This window comes from Oncorhynchus keta, chromosome 11 (genome assembly GCF_023373465.1).
Source record: "Oncorhynchus keta strain PuntledgeMale-10-30-2019 chromosome 11, Oket_V2, whole genome shotgun sequence".
Classification (NCBI taxonomy): Eukaryota; Metazoa; Chordata; class Actinopteri; order Salmoniformes; family Salmonidae; genus Oncorhynchus; species Oncorhynchus keta.
The window spans coordinates 52205884-52220722 of record NC_068431.1 but is presented as its reverse complement, the minus strand read 5'-3'; the positions used below and the strand labels follow the sequence as shown (position 1 = coordinate 52220722).

Sequence of the window (14839 nt, the reverse complement as noted above, 5' to 3'; positions counted from 1 at the left end):
ACACACACACAGCACCCTGTCCTATGGACACGGAGAATGACACGACATATGGTAAATACTCCACATACATACAGTGTCTTTGAATATCCACAGAGTCACATTGCAGTGTATAACAGACAGACAGACAAATAGACAGTCAACTATATTGTAAGAACACTGCGAGGGAGTGAATGTCAGGTGTACAGTAGAAGGTCGACTATTTTACTGAAGACTATGTTAGTCAGCAGAGCTAAAGCCTTGGTGTTTGCTCTGGGAGCCAACACAAGTCTGTCCTTAAGTTGCAAACCACCTCTGTCACAGTGTAAAAATAAATGTGCAGAATGTTCACAGGTGAGTGACTGAGTAGGTATAAAATCTAAATATAAGATAGTACAATATATTTTTTTAAATGAACAGATTAACATGTTTATATACAGTTTAAAACATTGAACAGTAGTACAGTATCAGTATCCTCAGATATTGCCTTCCTGAAATAATACGAACTCCAGAACCAAAAGTTCAGAAATGGCTCAAAGCACCTGCTGCATATTGAATAGATTGCTGTTGATTAGAAAATCTTTTAAAGGGGAGATTAGAAAAGCAATCTTAATTTAAACGGCTGGCCTTCTCTGATACAGAAATGAAAGGAATAATCCCCACAAAATATAAAACGATTGCTTTGCATCCCTTCCAGTCTATCTATGTTAATCAAGTCCTCCAAGTGACTTGAAAAAAATGGCTTTTCATTTTACTTTGTTGTTCATCAGGCCTTGCACCCTCTTGTCTGTTTACGGTATAAATCAAAACAAACTTTATTTAAAATAACATATAGTTGTCCTTCACAGATGTGTTTGGGTTCTGGATGCTCTGTCATCCTTTTTTCTTTTACTGCAGAGAGAGGAAGTGAGGTTATAATACTGTTCCGCCCACTCCCCAGGCTCACATTGTGATTGGCTACTCCATGCCATTCCGCAGCATCTGATTGGCCGCGATGAGCATGACGCTGATAATGAAGGCCATGGCGAAGGCACAGATCAGACTCTTCCTCACGCACGTCTGTCTGTTCTTCTTCTTAGGATGGACTGAATGAAAGAGGAGAAGAGGACAGAAGAGGAGAGGACAGAAGAGAAAAAAAGAGAAGAAATAAGTATAAGAAAAGTCGCTTATTACATCGGAGGATAATGTGCCTCCCCTCGCCTAACATCACAATCTAATCAAAGAAAGTTTTTTGGGGCCCTAAGCAAGATTTGGTTGTACACCTCGTGGACAAAACATGTTAGTGGCCTGTCTCATGGCTGCGGACAGAGAAATGTGCAGCTTTAATTCAAGTTAAGGTCCTGCAATTCTACATCTTTTTCCATGGGGCTTAGATAAAATGTTGCAGTTTAAAGCAATTATTCTGCAATGATACATATTTTACCATGACATGGAGAGAAAATATTGCAGTTTTAAAGCGAATTTCTTGCAATTCTACACATTTTGCCATGACTTATGCTACATTCAGGATATCTGAGTGAGAGTGACTAACAAAATCAATGGGGGCCCCCTGGAGGTCAGGGCCCCTGGGCACTTGCCTTGCGTGCCAGGTCAATAATACAGCCATGACTGCTACAAGGTTTAGAAAGCTGGCTAGACTAACTTACCCAGCAATCTATAAAATATTAGCTGACATTGGCTAATTGAGTGACTGTCTTAACAAAAGGGAAACTGCTAATGCACTACCATATTTCAAAATTGCACGTTGTGTATTGTACTATCCTAATTAACAGTACGTCAAGACTGATTTTTGCTTATGTCTAGAAATGGTACTTGACGAGACGATGTTGACGAGCAAATCAACTGCCTTTGCCCTTTGTTCTATTGCCGAAAATGCAGTCACGAGAGAACAAACTGGATGAGCGCCGTTCGAAACTGTCCTTTCAACGGGAACTGAAAACTAGAATATTCTGTTTCTCAGAGTCGTGGCTGAAAGAGGACATGGATAATATACATCTCGCTGGTTATTCAATCCGGATGGCAGACTCTGGTAAGACGAAGGGAGGAGGTTGTGTCTGTTTGTTAACAACAGCTGGTGCACGATCTCTAATGTTAAGGAAGTCTCAAGTTTTTGCTCGCTTGAGTTAGAATAGCTCATAATAAGCTGCAGACCATGCCATTTACCAGGAGAGTTTTAGTCTATATTTTTCGTAGCTGTCTATTTACCACCACAATCCGATGCTTTTAGAAAGACCGCACTCAACGAGCTGTGTAGGGCCATAAGCAAACAAGAAAATGTACATCCAGAGGTGGTGTTTCTCGTGGCTGGTGATTTTAATGCAGGGAAATGGAAATCCGTTTTACATCAATTTTAACACCTGTGCAACTAGAGGCGAAAAAACTCTAGATCACCTTTACTCCCCACATAGAAACATATACAAGGCCCTCCCTCACCCTCCCTTTGGCAAATCAGACCATAATTATATCCTCCTGATTAGAAGCAAAAACTTAAACAGGAAGTACCAGTGACACACTCAATACAGTAATGGTCCGATGAAGTGGATGCTAAGCTAGAGGATATGTTCTCAACGTCAACAGTGAAGAGGCGACTCCGGGATGCTGGCCTTCTAGGCAGTTGCAATGAAAAAGCCAATAAAAGGCGTATTTCCTTTTGCAATTGTTAGCACAGCTGAAAACTGTTGTCCTGATTAAAGAAGCAATACAACTGGCTATCTTTAGACTAGTTGAGTATCTGGAGTATCTGTATTTGTGGGTTCGATTACATGCTCAAAATTGCCAGAAACAAAGAACTTACTCCTGAAACCCACTGTTCCTAGGCCGTCATTGAAAATAAGAATTTGTTCTTAACTGACTTGACTAGTTAAATAAAGGTAAAATATTTATGATGTCCATCTGGTTTGATATCTATTTGCCATATATTTCAAACTGTGCTCTTTCAAAAAAGTTCTTAACCTATATATGTTTTACAGTACTTATCTTGTTATTTAGTCCCAACCTTCAGCTCCATTCAACCCCTCCCATCTATCTCTTTATTTTTGTTTTTTTATTTTACCTTTATTTAACCAGGTAAGCTAGTTGAGAACAAGTTCTCATTTGCAACTGCAACCTGGCCAAGATAAAGAATAGCAGTCCGACACATACAGCAACTCAGAGTTACACATGGAATAAACAAAACATACAGTAGAAAAAAAAGAAGTCTATATACAGTGAGGTAAGATAAGGGAGTTTACTAAGGCAATAAATAGGCCATGGTGGCGAAGTAATTACAATATAGCAATTAAACACTGGAATGGTAGATGTGCAGAAGATGAATGTGCAAGTAGAGATACTGGGGTGCAAAGGAGCAAGATAAATAAATACAGTATGGGGATGAGGTAGTTGGATGGGCTGTTTACAGATGGGCTATGTACATGTGCAGTGATCTGTGAGCTGCTCTGACAGCTGGTGCTTAAAGTTAGTGAGGGAGATATAAGTCTCCAGTTTCAGTGATTTTTGCAGTTCGTTCCAGTCATTGGCAGCAGAGAATTGGAAGGAAAGGCGGCCAAAGGAAGAATTGGCTTTGGGGGTGACCAGTGAGATATACCTGCTGGAGCACGTGCTACGAGTGGGTGCTGCTATGGTGACCAGTGAGCTGAGATAAGGCGGGGATTTACCTAGCAGAGACTTGTAGATGACCTGGAGTCAGTGGGTTTGGTGACGAGTATGAAGCGAGGGCCAGCCAACTGCGTACAGGTCGCAGTGGTGGGTAGTATATGGGGCTTTGGTGACAAAACGGATTGCACTGTGATAGACTGCATCTAATTTGTTGAGTAAAGTGTTGGAGGCAATTTTATAAATGACATCGCCGAAGTCGAGGATCGGTAGGATGGTCAGTTTTACGAGGGTATGTTTGGCAGCATGAGTGAAGGATGCTTTGTTGTGAAATAGGAAGCCGATTCTAGATTTCATTTTGGATTGGAGATGCTTAATGTGAGTCTGGAAAGAGAGTTTGCAGTCTAACTAGACACCCAGGTATTTGTAGTTATCCACATATTCTAAGTCAGAGCCACTGAAGCCAGGATATGCATATAATTGGTACCATTGGAAAGAAAACACTTTGACGTTTGTGGAAATGTTAAAATAATGTAGGAGACTATAACACAATAGATATTGTTGGGGAAAATCCAAAGAAAAACCAACCGGAATTCGCTTTTTTTTGAGAGCCCATGCTCTTACAATGGAAAGTACAGGGAAATAATGAAATATATATCCCAGCATGCAATTCCTATGGCTTCCTCAGGGTGTCAGCACTCTGTGTTCAAGGTTTCAGACTTGTTTCTTCCAAAACTAATGAGAAAGAACAGTTTTAGTACAAGAATAACAAAGTCTTGGAAATTCGTTTTTGGGCGCATGATGAAGACAAGACGCACCTGCTAATATCGGTTTCCTATTGAACATACTTCTTTCCGTATTAAATATTATAGTTTGATTACATTTTAGGCTATCCGAGGAGTCAATAGAAATGTATTTTGACTTGTTTTAAAGTTTAGCGGTAGATTTTTGGATTCCTTTCTCTGCATGTTATTACTCAAAAAGATGACGCCAACTAAACTGACTTTTTGGGATATAAAGAAGGATTTTATCTAACAAAGCGACACTACATGTTATAGCTGGGACCCATTGGATAACAAATCAGTGGATAATTTTCAAAAAGTAAGTGAATATTTAATCGCTATTTGTGAATTTATGAAACTTGTGCCGGTGGAAAAATATTTTGATGTTGGGCGACGTCCTCAAACAATCGCATGGCATGATTTCGCTGTAATGGCTACTGTATATCGGACAGTGCAGTTAGATTAACAAGAATTTAAGCTTTCAACTGATTAAATGTTTAATATCCATAATTGTTATGATTATTTATTTGAATTGCGCACCCTCCAGTTTCACCGGAAGTTGTCCCGCCAGCGGGACGCCTAGCACTAAGAAGTTTGTAAGAAGAATGCACTAACTGTAAGTCGCTCTGGATAAGAGCATCTGCTAAATGACAACATTTTTCAATGTAAATGTATTCAGGACATACAGTGCATTCGGAAACTATTCAGACACCTTCCCCTTTTTCACATGTTACGTTACAGCCTTATTCTGAAACTGATTCAATTATTTTACACAATACCCCAATATTGACAAAGCGAAAAAAGGTATTTTGATTTTTTTTTAAAAACAGAAATGCCTTATTTACATAAGTATTCAGACCCTTCACTTTGAGACTCAAAACTGAGTTTAGGTGCATCTTGTTTCCATTGATCATCCTTGAGATGTTTCTACAACTGTGGTAAATTCAATTGATTGGACATGATTTGGAAAGGCACACTCCTGTTTATTTTTGGTCCCACAGTTGACAGTGCATGTCAAAGCAAAAAACAAGCAATGGGGTTAAAGGAATTGTCCGTAAAGTGCAGACACAGGATTGTGTCGAGGCACAGATCTGGGGAAGGGTACCAAAAAGATTATGCAGTATTGAAGGTCCCTAAGAAGGTCCCCTCCCTCATTCTTAAATGGAAAAAGGGACTTGGACAAGGAGGTGACCAAGAACTCAATGGTTACTCTGACAGAGCTCCAGAGTTCCTCTGTGGAGATGGGAGAACCTTCCAGAAGGACAACCATCTGCAGCACTCCACCAATAAGGCCTTTATATTAGAGTGGCCAGACAGAAGCCACTCCTCATTAAAAGGCACATGACAGCCTGCTTGGAGTTTGCCAAAAGGCACATGAAGGACTCTCAGACCATGAGAAACAAGATTATCTGGTTTGATGAAACCAAGATTGAACTCTTTGGCCTGAATGCCAAGTGTCACGGTGAAGCATGGTGGTGGCAGCATCATGCGGTGGGGATGTTTTTCAGCGGCAGTAACTGGGAGACTAGTCAGGATCGAGAAAAAGATTAACAGAGCAAAGTACAGAGAGATCCTTGATGAAAACCTGCTCCAGAGTGCTCAGGACCTCAGACCGGTGCAAAGGTTCACATTCCAACAGGACAAGGACCCTAAGCACACAGCCTAGACAACACAGGTGGCTTGGGGAGAAGTCTCTGAATGTCCTTGAGAGGCCCGGCAGAGCCCGGACTTGAACCCGATAGAACTTCTCTGGAGAGACCTTAAAATAGCTGTGAACCGACACTCCCCATCCAACCTGACAAAGCTTGAGAGGATCTGCAGAGAATAATGGGAGAAACTCCCCAAATACAGGTGTGCCAAGCTTGTAGCGTCATACCCAAGAAGACTCAAGGCTGTAATCCTAAATATGGTGTTTGAATGCTTATGCAAATGTTATATTTCAGTTGCTGTTTTGCAAAAATGTGCAAAAAAAAGAACATGTGTTTGCTTTTTCATCATGACATCATATTGTGTGTAGATGGATGAGATGTATTATTATTTTTAAATCCATTTTAGAATGAGGCTGTAACGTAACAAAATGTGGAAAAAGTCAAGGGGTCTGAATACTTTCCGAATGCACTGTAAGAGTGAAATAGCAAAAAAAAAAAATATTCTGAATTATCTAAAGGATGTATTCCATGTCCAATAAATTGTTCCCTTTGTAAAGCATGGCGAACAATGCAGGTTCCGATGTTAAGTGGATTTTCAGAGAAGGGACAGACCATAGTAACAAACAAGAATCTGATTGGCAGAGAAGTCCTGTTTTTATTCACCAGGACAGGCTAAGATCAAGTTAAACTACAGGGTAGCAGGTTTGCTTCAGAGCATTCAGGCTCTTTCAAGCTCTCTTTCTGGAGCCAGAAAGTCTGAGTTTGCACAAGTTCTGGTTTGACAGATCTCTCTAAGTCACTAATCCAGCTTTCTGGGATACCCCTCTGGGTGGACATCTAAAATATCACCTGGCCCAAAAATAATATAAAAAGCTTGAAGAAATTGAAGAGGCAATAAACCAAAAGTCATTTTGGGAACTATGGGGGAAACATAATGCCTCACATAACAAGAAAAACACTGCCATGCAAAATGGCAACACCTGGAAAAACTACTTAGAAAAAGTGTATTGAAAATCCAGAATACCAGAAATTAACTGAGACAAATTAGTTTATAAATTACAAAATTTAGAAACAACAATTACAGACCAACAAAATCCATTGGATATACCAATCACTATAACTGAGCTGAAACAGATAATCAAAGCCCTGAAGTGCGGTAAAGCCTGTGGGCCAGACAGTATCTGCAATGACATGCTAAATAAAAGCAGCCCTAAGCTGCAGGAAGCCATTACGCTCCAACCTAGTTCTGAATGTAGGATACTTTACAGAAATATGAAATAAAGGCATAATAACACCCATATTCAAAAGTAGAGACAAAGTCGATCATAATAATTAACAGGGAGATGTGAGTGACCAGCAATCTAGGGATTGTTTTCTACAGCATAATTAATAGGAGGATACTACAGACCTTCCTTAAAACCAAAACAGTGTTTTAAGTCCTTGTCGAATTGTCTTCCTACCAAAACAAAGAACCTCTGATCACATCTACACTCTCCACACCCTTATATATTTGCCTGCTTTATTGACTTCAAAAAGCCTTTCGATTCCATCTGGCGTAAAGGACTCTTTCTCAAACTCATCCAAAGTGGAATTGGAGGAAGAACCTACAACGTTATTAAATCAATGTGCAATGAAAATAAATGTGTTAAAATTGGTAATAAAAAAAAACACAACCCATGGATGCACAATTTCTCACAGCTTGCCACAAGTCAAGGGAGGAAACATAAAATGTACTATTTATTATGTATTATGTATTATAACAATGGTAGCTATATAAACAATATAAATTCCACCAATCATTTATTGTTTCAGGAATTATATTCTGAACGTTAACACATATATATATATATATATATATAACTTTTTTGTGTAAGATATGTATTTGTTTTATTTGATATATATTTTTTTGTATTATAGCTACTGTTTTATTGTTGTCATTTTTTTCCCAGAATTGTGTGTATCACTTTGCTTTGGCAACATTGATCTTGTTATTCATGCCATTAAAGCATATTGAATTTGAGAGAGAGAAGAGGAAATAAGGAGTTAATGAGAGAATGGAGGACAGACAGTTTGAGCAAGGGAAAGGATAGAGAGAGAGATGAAGAGATTGCAGTAAGTGAGAGCAAGAGAGCAGATGGGGAGGGTCTGAGAGGAGATTTTAAAGGGAAGCGCAATAGAGGAGATAAGAGGATGTGAGTAACATGGAAAGAGTCAAGAGGATAAGGGAGGGAGAGAAGAAACAACTAGAATTGGAAGCTTAACCAGAGGTTACCATTTTTCTAACCATCCTGCGCTCTCCCTCAACCCGACCTCCCCTCCTGCTCTCTCCCTGAACCCATCTCCTCCTGCTCTCTCACTCAATCCTTCCTATCCTCTCACCTGCCTGCTCCCTCCCTCCCTAGCATTTGAATGACCAAAGCATCACCCACAATATTTAGAATAATTTTAGAAATTGTACCTTTTATCATCTCTAACTATCAGGGAGCCTGAAAGAACAGGCTGAGTGTGCTGAGAGCTTATATTCATGAGCTCACCTTGACTGACAGCTCTTTGAAACGCCCTTGTGGTCGTTGCCAAGTAACAATGGGCATCATGTCATTGATGACAAGGTAAACAATGGACCACGTCCTTCCGAGCCTAAATAGTATGCCTCAACCCATATTCACTGCAAAATGCTCTCATGGTCAACAAAGGTGACGGTTGGATATCTGACAGAAAGCAGCAATACACAATTGCATTTCTATGGTTTTGTAACTAATCACAGAATACAGTTCACTGATACACTTCGTCACAAGAATTAGTAAAGCCTCTTAGTCACCTTAGAAGCATAGACATAAGGGAATGTACATTCAAACAGCATACAATAAGTGTACTGGACAATTTATTGGTGCCTCTGCATTAGTATTATAAATGACTATGTTCAGAATTGTATCTATTGATCAGAAATGTATTGGTAATTTACAATGGGCCAGCAAAGCCGAAATAATAATCATGAGAAAAGGTGAGAAATCATTTAACATAAGTCTAATAGGCACCCGGCCACACAACTTGGGGCGGGGGACTCATTGATTCGCACAATTAATAACTCATCTCATGTCCGTATGCTTGTAAAAAAAACTATACGAAGAACCAAAAGTGAATTACTTAGGCTTAGGAAATGAAACCAACTACAGAGATATATGGGGCGCGGGAGAGAAGAAGAGAGCGACAAAGAGGTCATGAGCAGATAAGCTCCTGCATTTTTCAGCATGTTCTTAAAAAATTCAAGTAAGCAGCCACACTCACTGTGTGGCCGCTGGACACGGTCTATGAGTTGTTGAATGCTCGCTGTTGCCCCGTGGAGCCCGAAAGGAAGAACCCGGTAGTTGTATAGCCCCCCTGGGGTGGAGAATGCCATCTTCTCCCAGGAGGCCGCTACCAGCGGCACCTGCCAGTACCACTTCGTCAGATCCAAGGTGCTGACATATCTCGCCATCCCCAAGCAGTCGATTAGTTCATCCACCCGGGGAATGGGGTAGGCGTCGGACTTACTGACCTCGTTCAGGCCCCGAAAGTCATTGCAGAAGCGGACGGTTTTGTCAGGTTTCGGCACCAGCACTATAGGGCAAGACCACTCACTGTGGGACTCCTCCAGTACCCCCATCTCTAGCATTGTCATCACCTCCCGCTGGACCGCCACCCTCCGGGCTTCTGGTATCCGGTATGGCCATTTACACACTTTCTCCCGGACATGTGGATATGATGTTCCACGAGATCTGTGTGCCCCGGCACCTCTGAGAACACGGCCATATTCTGCTGGTCCAACTCTGAGCTCTTGTCATTGGGTCGGGCTGTGGTCTTCCCCCATTGCAACTTCGACAGGGGGCGGGCTCTGCTGTTGCCGGGTCCACGTTGCGCACAGCGCCTCTCGTGTGTGCCATTTCTTCAGCAAGTTCACATGGACCTTGTAATTGACATTGCTTACCCTCTCTACGATGTCGTAGGGCCCATGCCACATAGTCAGAAATTTACTCTCCGTTGTAGAGACCAACACCAAGACCTTCTCACCTGGGTGGAACTATCGTGATTGCGTCCCCCGGTTGTAGACACACTCCTGGGCGTGTTGCGCCTGAGCCATGTACTCTCTCACCACTGGCAAAATCGCCATCATCCTCTCCCTCATCTCCTCCTCATGTTCTACTACGCTGTGATGGGGGAGGGAGGCTGCTACTCCCAGACCTCCTTGGCTGGATCCAGCAGTTTGCGGGGCCGACGGCCATACAGGAGCTCAAAGGGGGAGAACCCAGTGGGTGCTTGGGGTTCCTCGCGCACTGAGAACATCAGGTGGGCTAGCAGCTGGTCCCAGTTCCTCCCGTCTCTCTCAATGTCCTTCTTCAGCATCTGCTTTAGGGTCTTATTAAAGCGTTCAACTAGCCCGTCCGTTTGTGGATGGTACACACTAGTCCTCACCTGTTTGATTTGTAGTAGATTGCAGACATCTTTCATCACATGAGACATGTATGCGGTGCCCTGGTCCATCAGGATTTCCCGTGGGATACCCACCCAGCTGAATAAATGGAAGAGCTCCCGTGCGATACCTTTCACTGTCGCCATGCGTAACGGGATTGCGTCAGGATACCTGGTGGCGTAATCCATGATTACCAGGATGTATTGGTGTCCCCTCGCAGTCTTCACCAATGGCCCCACCAGATCCATCACCACCTGCTCAAATGGCACACCTATAACTGGCAAGGGAACCAAAGGGTTTCTAAAATGTACCCTGCTGTGATCTGGCACTCCGGGCAACTACGGCAGTAGTCCACCACGGCACGCTTGACTACGTGCCAGTGGAATCAGTTACCGATCCGCTCCCTGGTTTTCTTCATCCCCAGGTGTGCCCCAAGCAGGTGGGTGTGGGCAAGCTGCAAGACAGTCCTAACATACTGGCTGGGTATGAGTAACAAGTCCTTCGTCTCCCCATTGTGCTTTACTACCTGATACAGTACATTATTCTTGATGGCGAAGTGGGGGTAGCACCACTCACTTACCCCAAGTAACAGCATGCCATCCACCGCAATCACCTGGCTCCTCGCGTTCTGGAGATTGGGGTCTTCTAACTGGGCCATCCGGAAACTGACCCGTGAGGATTCGCATGTTGGGAGGTCCATCTGGTGCCTCCACCTCCATAAAGGGGAGCCTGGTGGCCCGCTTTCCGGAGAGGGGTCTTCTCCCTTCTCCGGGTCCGACTCGGTCCCAGTGGAAACCTCTCCCGGCGTGGGGTGGGTTGCACAGACCACCGTCCTTTTCCTCTCCTTCCTACCTCGCATGCGTGCCTCCCCAGGTCCCTCCTCCACAGTGCCTGGAAGAGAGGGCAATCTCGACCGAGGAGAATGGACACAGGAAGGTTAAGAACAGCCCCCACTCGCATCTGGGGTGGTTATCCTCACCGGCACAGTTAGGTACCTCTTTGTGTCCCCGTGTACACAGGACACTGTCACCTCCTTGTCCCCCGGTTCATCTTTCCCTTCTTGTGTGAGCCACTGTGGGTGGGTCAGGGTCACCATGCTGCCGGAGTCCAGCAGAGCGCTGGTGCATAATATGCCATCGATTCATACAGGAACCATCTGAGGTGCCGTCTCGGTGTGCGTCCAAACGGGAGGTGACATAATTCACCATCTGGGTTATCCCAGAGCTGGGGGATGTGGATGGCATGGTCTCCTCCCGGCCGGGACAGCTCCACGCGATTTGTCCGGGCTCAACGTACTCAGAACAGCGCCTCTGATCTAGGGCCAGCAGTGGCTGATGTCATCATTTTGGGTCACCCTCCCGCTTCACAGCCTTGGCTGGGCCCCCTTCAGCCCCTCGCCTCTCTCTGTGCAGTTCTTCTAATCACCGGGTCCACTCTCTCCGCCCGGGCCCCTTTCAGCAGGTCCTGGGTGTTCTGGTGAGTTTGCACAGTGGTCAGCAATTCCTCCAGGCTCTGGGGGTTCTGCATGCTCACCGTCTTCTTCATCTCGTATGGCAGGGCCTGAAGGTAGCGATCCAGGACGACCTTGTCAATCATCGGGAGGGACGGTACATCAGTCAGTAGCCTGGTCAGGTGCACCAGGTCACTCATCTGATAGGGTGGAGTCAAAGGCCCAGTTGTGGACCAGTTGTACATGGCGTGTGAGGCTGAACCCATAAAGGCTCAGGATTTCATGTTTGAGTCCCTCATAATTCACGGCCTGGTCGGCATTCAAGTCAAAGTAGGCCTTCCCGGAGAGGTAGGGTGCCAACAGGCTAGCCAACTTGGGCTTGGGCCATCCTTCCCTCTACGCCGTCCTCTTGAAGGTGCACAAATATGTCTCCACATCACCTTCCCCCTTTAATTTAACCAGGAACTGATTCGGGCCAGACTCCTGAGCCATCCCAGCCTTCAACTAGACCAGTGAGACACGCTCCCAGACCTGCGGGCAAACAGGCGTGAGCGGGCAAACAGGCCCAACCCCCACTCTCACACTAGCCCAAGCTAATGGAATGTACCAGATGCTCAGCAGGCTCTGCTCACACTTACTGGGCTGAGACCAAACCACACGACCAACAACATTGGACACTTTATGAAACACAAAGCCTTCACTATCTCATCCTGGAATATCCAAGGCCTGAGGTCATCTGCCTTTGGCCTAAAGAGCAGGAACCTGGACTTCATCAAAGAAATCAGACATTGTCATCCTACAAGAAACATGGTATAGAGGAGACGGATCCACTGGTTGCCCTCTAGGTTACAGAGAGCTGGTAGTCTCATCCACCAAACTACCAGGTGTGAAACAGGGAAGGGACTCCTCGAGCGTGTCTCACTGGTCTGGGTGGGGTGTCGAGTTGAAGGCTGGGATGGCTCAGAAGTCTGGCCCGAATCAGTTCCTGGTTAAGTTAAAGGGGGAAGGTATGCTAATTTGATATAGAACAGACCTAACTCACTCCATTAAATTAATCAAAACAGGAACATTTTACATTTGGCTAGAAATTCAAAAAGTAAATGATTTTAACACAGAAAAAAAGTCCTCCTGTGTGCTAGCTATATCCCCCCACTATAATCCCCATACTTTAATGAAGACAGGTACTCCATCCTGGAGGGGTAAATCAATCATTTCCAGGCCCAGGGACATGTACTAGTCTGTGGCGACCTAAATGCTAGAACCGGACAAGATCTTGACACCCTCAGCACACAGGGGGACAAACAACTGCCTGGAGGGGACAGCATTCCCTTCCCCATATGCCCCCCTAGGCACAACTGTGAGAACATAACCAACAAAAACAGGTCACACCTCCTGCAGCTCTGTCGCACACTGGATATGTAGTCAATGGTAGGCTTCGAGGGGACTCCTATGGTAGGAACACCTATAGCTCATCTCTTGGCAGTAGTACTGTATACTACTTTATCACTGATCTCTACCCAGAGTCTCTCAGAGCGTTCACAGTCAGCCCACTGACACCCTGTCACGATCATCGATAGAAACGGACCAAGGCGCAGAGTGAGTTGAGTTCCACATACTTTATTACACAGTGAAACGACAAAAAACAATAAACACCACGAACGTGAAAGCCGTATTGCTCAAAACACTAACACAAACAATATCCCACAAAACAGGTGGGAACAAAGGACAACTTAAGTATGATCCCCAATTAGAGACAACGATAATCAGCTGCCTCTAATTGGGAACCATACTAAAACACCAACATAGAAATATAATGACTAGAACACCCCCGAGTCACGCCCTGGCCTAAAACACCATAGAGAACCCCGAGGGCTCTCCATGGTCCGGGTGTGACACACCCCTATCAGATCACAGCAAAATCAGTCTACTAGAAGAGAGCAATAGTTAATCATGAGGCTTCAAAGCCGAAGGAACTGAGTAGTCTTAAGAAATGCTACAGATGGAAGGAATGTAGTGTGGAAACTACTAAAAAACAATTAGGCAACAACAAATTCAATCTCTTTTAGACAACCTTCTGGACAAAACGTTCCACTGTAATAGTGAAGTTGTAAACTTGGTGGTAGAAAATCTAAACAATATACAGTTGAAGTCGGAAGTTTACATGCACTTAGGTTGGAGTCATTAAAACTCGTTTTTCAACCACTCCACAAATTTCTTGTTAACAAACTATAGTTTTGGCAAGTCGGTTCGGAACATCTACTTTCTGCTTGACACAAGTAATTTTCCAACAATTGTTTACAGACAGATTATTTCATTTGTAATTCACTGTATCACAATTTCAGTGGGTCAGAAGTTTACATTCACTAAGTTGACGGTGCCTTTAAACAGCTCGGAAAATTCCAGACAATTAGGTCATGGCTTTAGAAGCTTCTGATAGGATAATTGACATAATTTGAGTCAATTGGAGGTGTACCTGTGGATGTATTTCAAGGCCTACCTTCAAACTCAGTTCCTCTATGCTTGACATCATGGGAAAATCAAAAGAAATCAGCCAAGACCTCAGAAATGTTTTTGTAGACCTCTACAAGTCTGGTTCATCCTTGGGAGCAATTTCCAAATGCCTGAAGGTACCATGTTCATCTGTACAAACAATTGTTTGCAAATATAAACACCATGGGACCACGTAGCCATCATACCACTCAGGAAGGAGATGAGTTGTGTCTCCTAGAGATGAACGTACTTTGGTGCGAGAAGTGCAAATCAATCCCAGAACAACAGCAAAGGTCCTTGTGAAGCTGCTGGAGGAAACAGGTACAAAAGTATCTATATCCATAGTAAAACGAGTCCTATATCTACATAACCTGAAAGGCTGCTCAGCAAGGAAGAAGCCACTGCTCCAAAACTGCCATAAATAAAAGCCAGACTACGTTTTGCTACTGCACAT

The 14839-nt window shown here is 43.8% G+C and overlaps 1 protein-coding gene across 1 annotated transcript in view; it reads right to left on the bottom strand.

Moving 5' to 3' along the window:
- Nucleotides 1–14839, bottom strand: part of LOC118390791 (calcium-binding protein 8-like) — a 75537-nt gene that overhangs the window by 2955 nt on the left and 57743 nt on the right. The window contains exon 6 of the mRNA XM_035781499.2: nucleotides 16–1061. Within this exon, the coding sequence (XP_035637392.1) occupies nucleotides 934–1061 (128 nt within the window). The 3' untranslated portion in view covers nucleotides 16–933. The remainder of the gene's footprint in view (nucleotides 1–15; nucleotides 1062–14839) is intronic.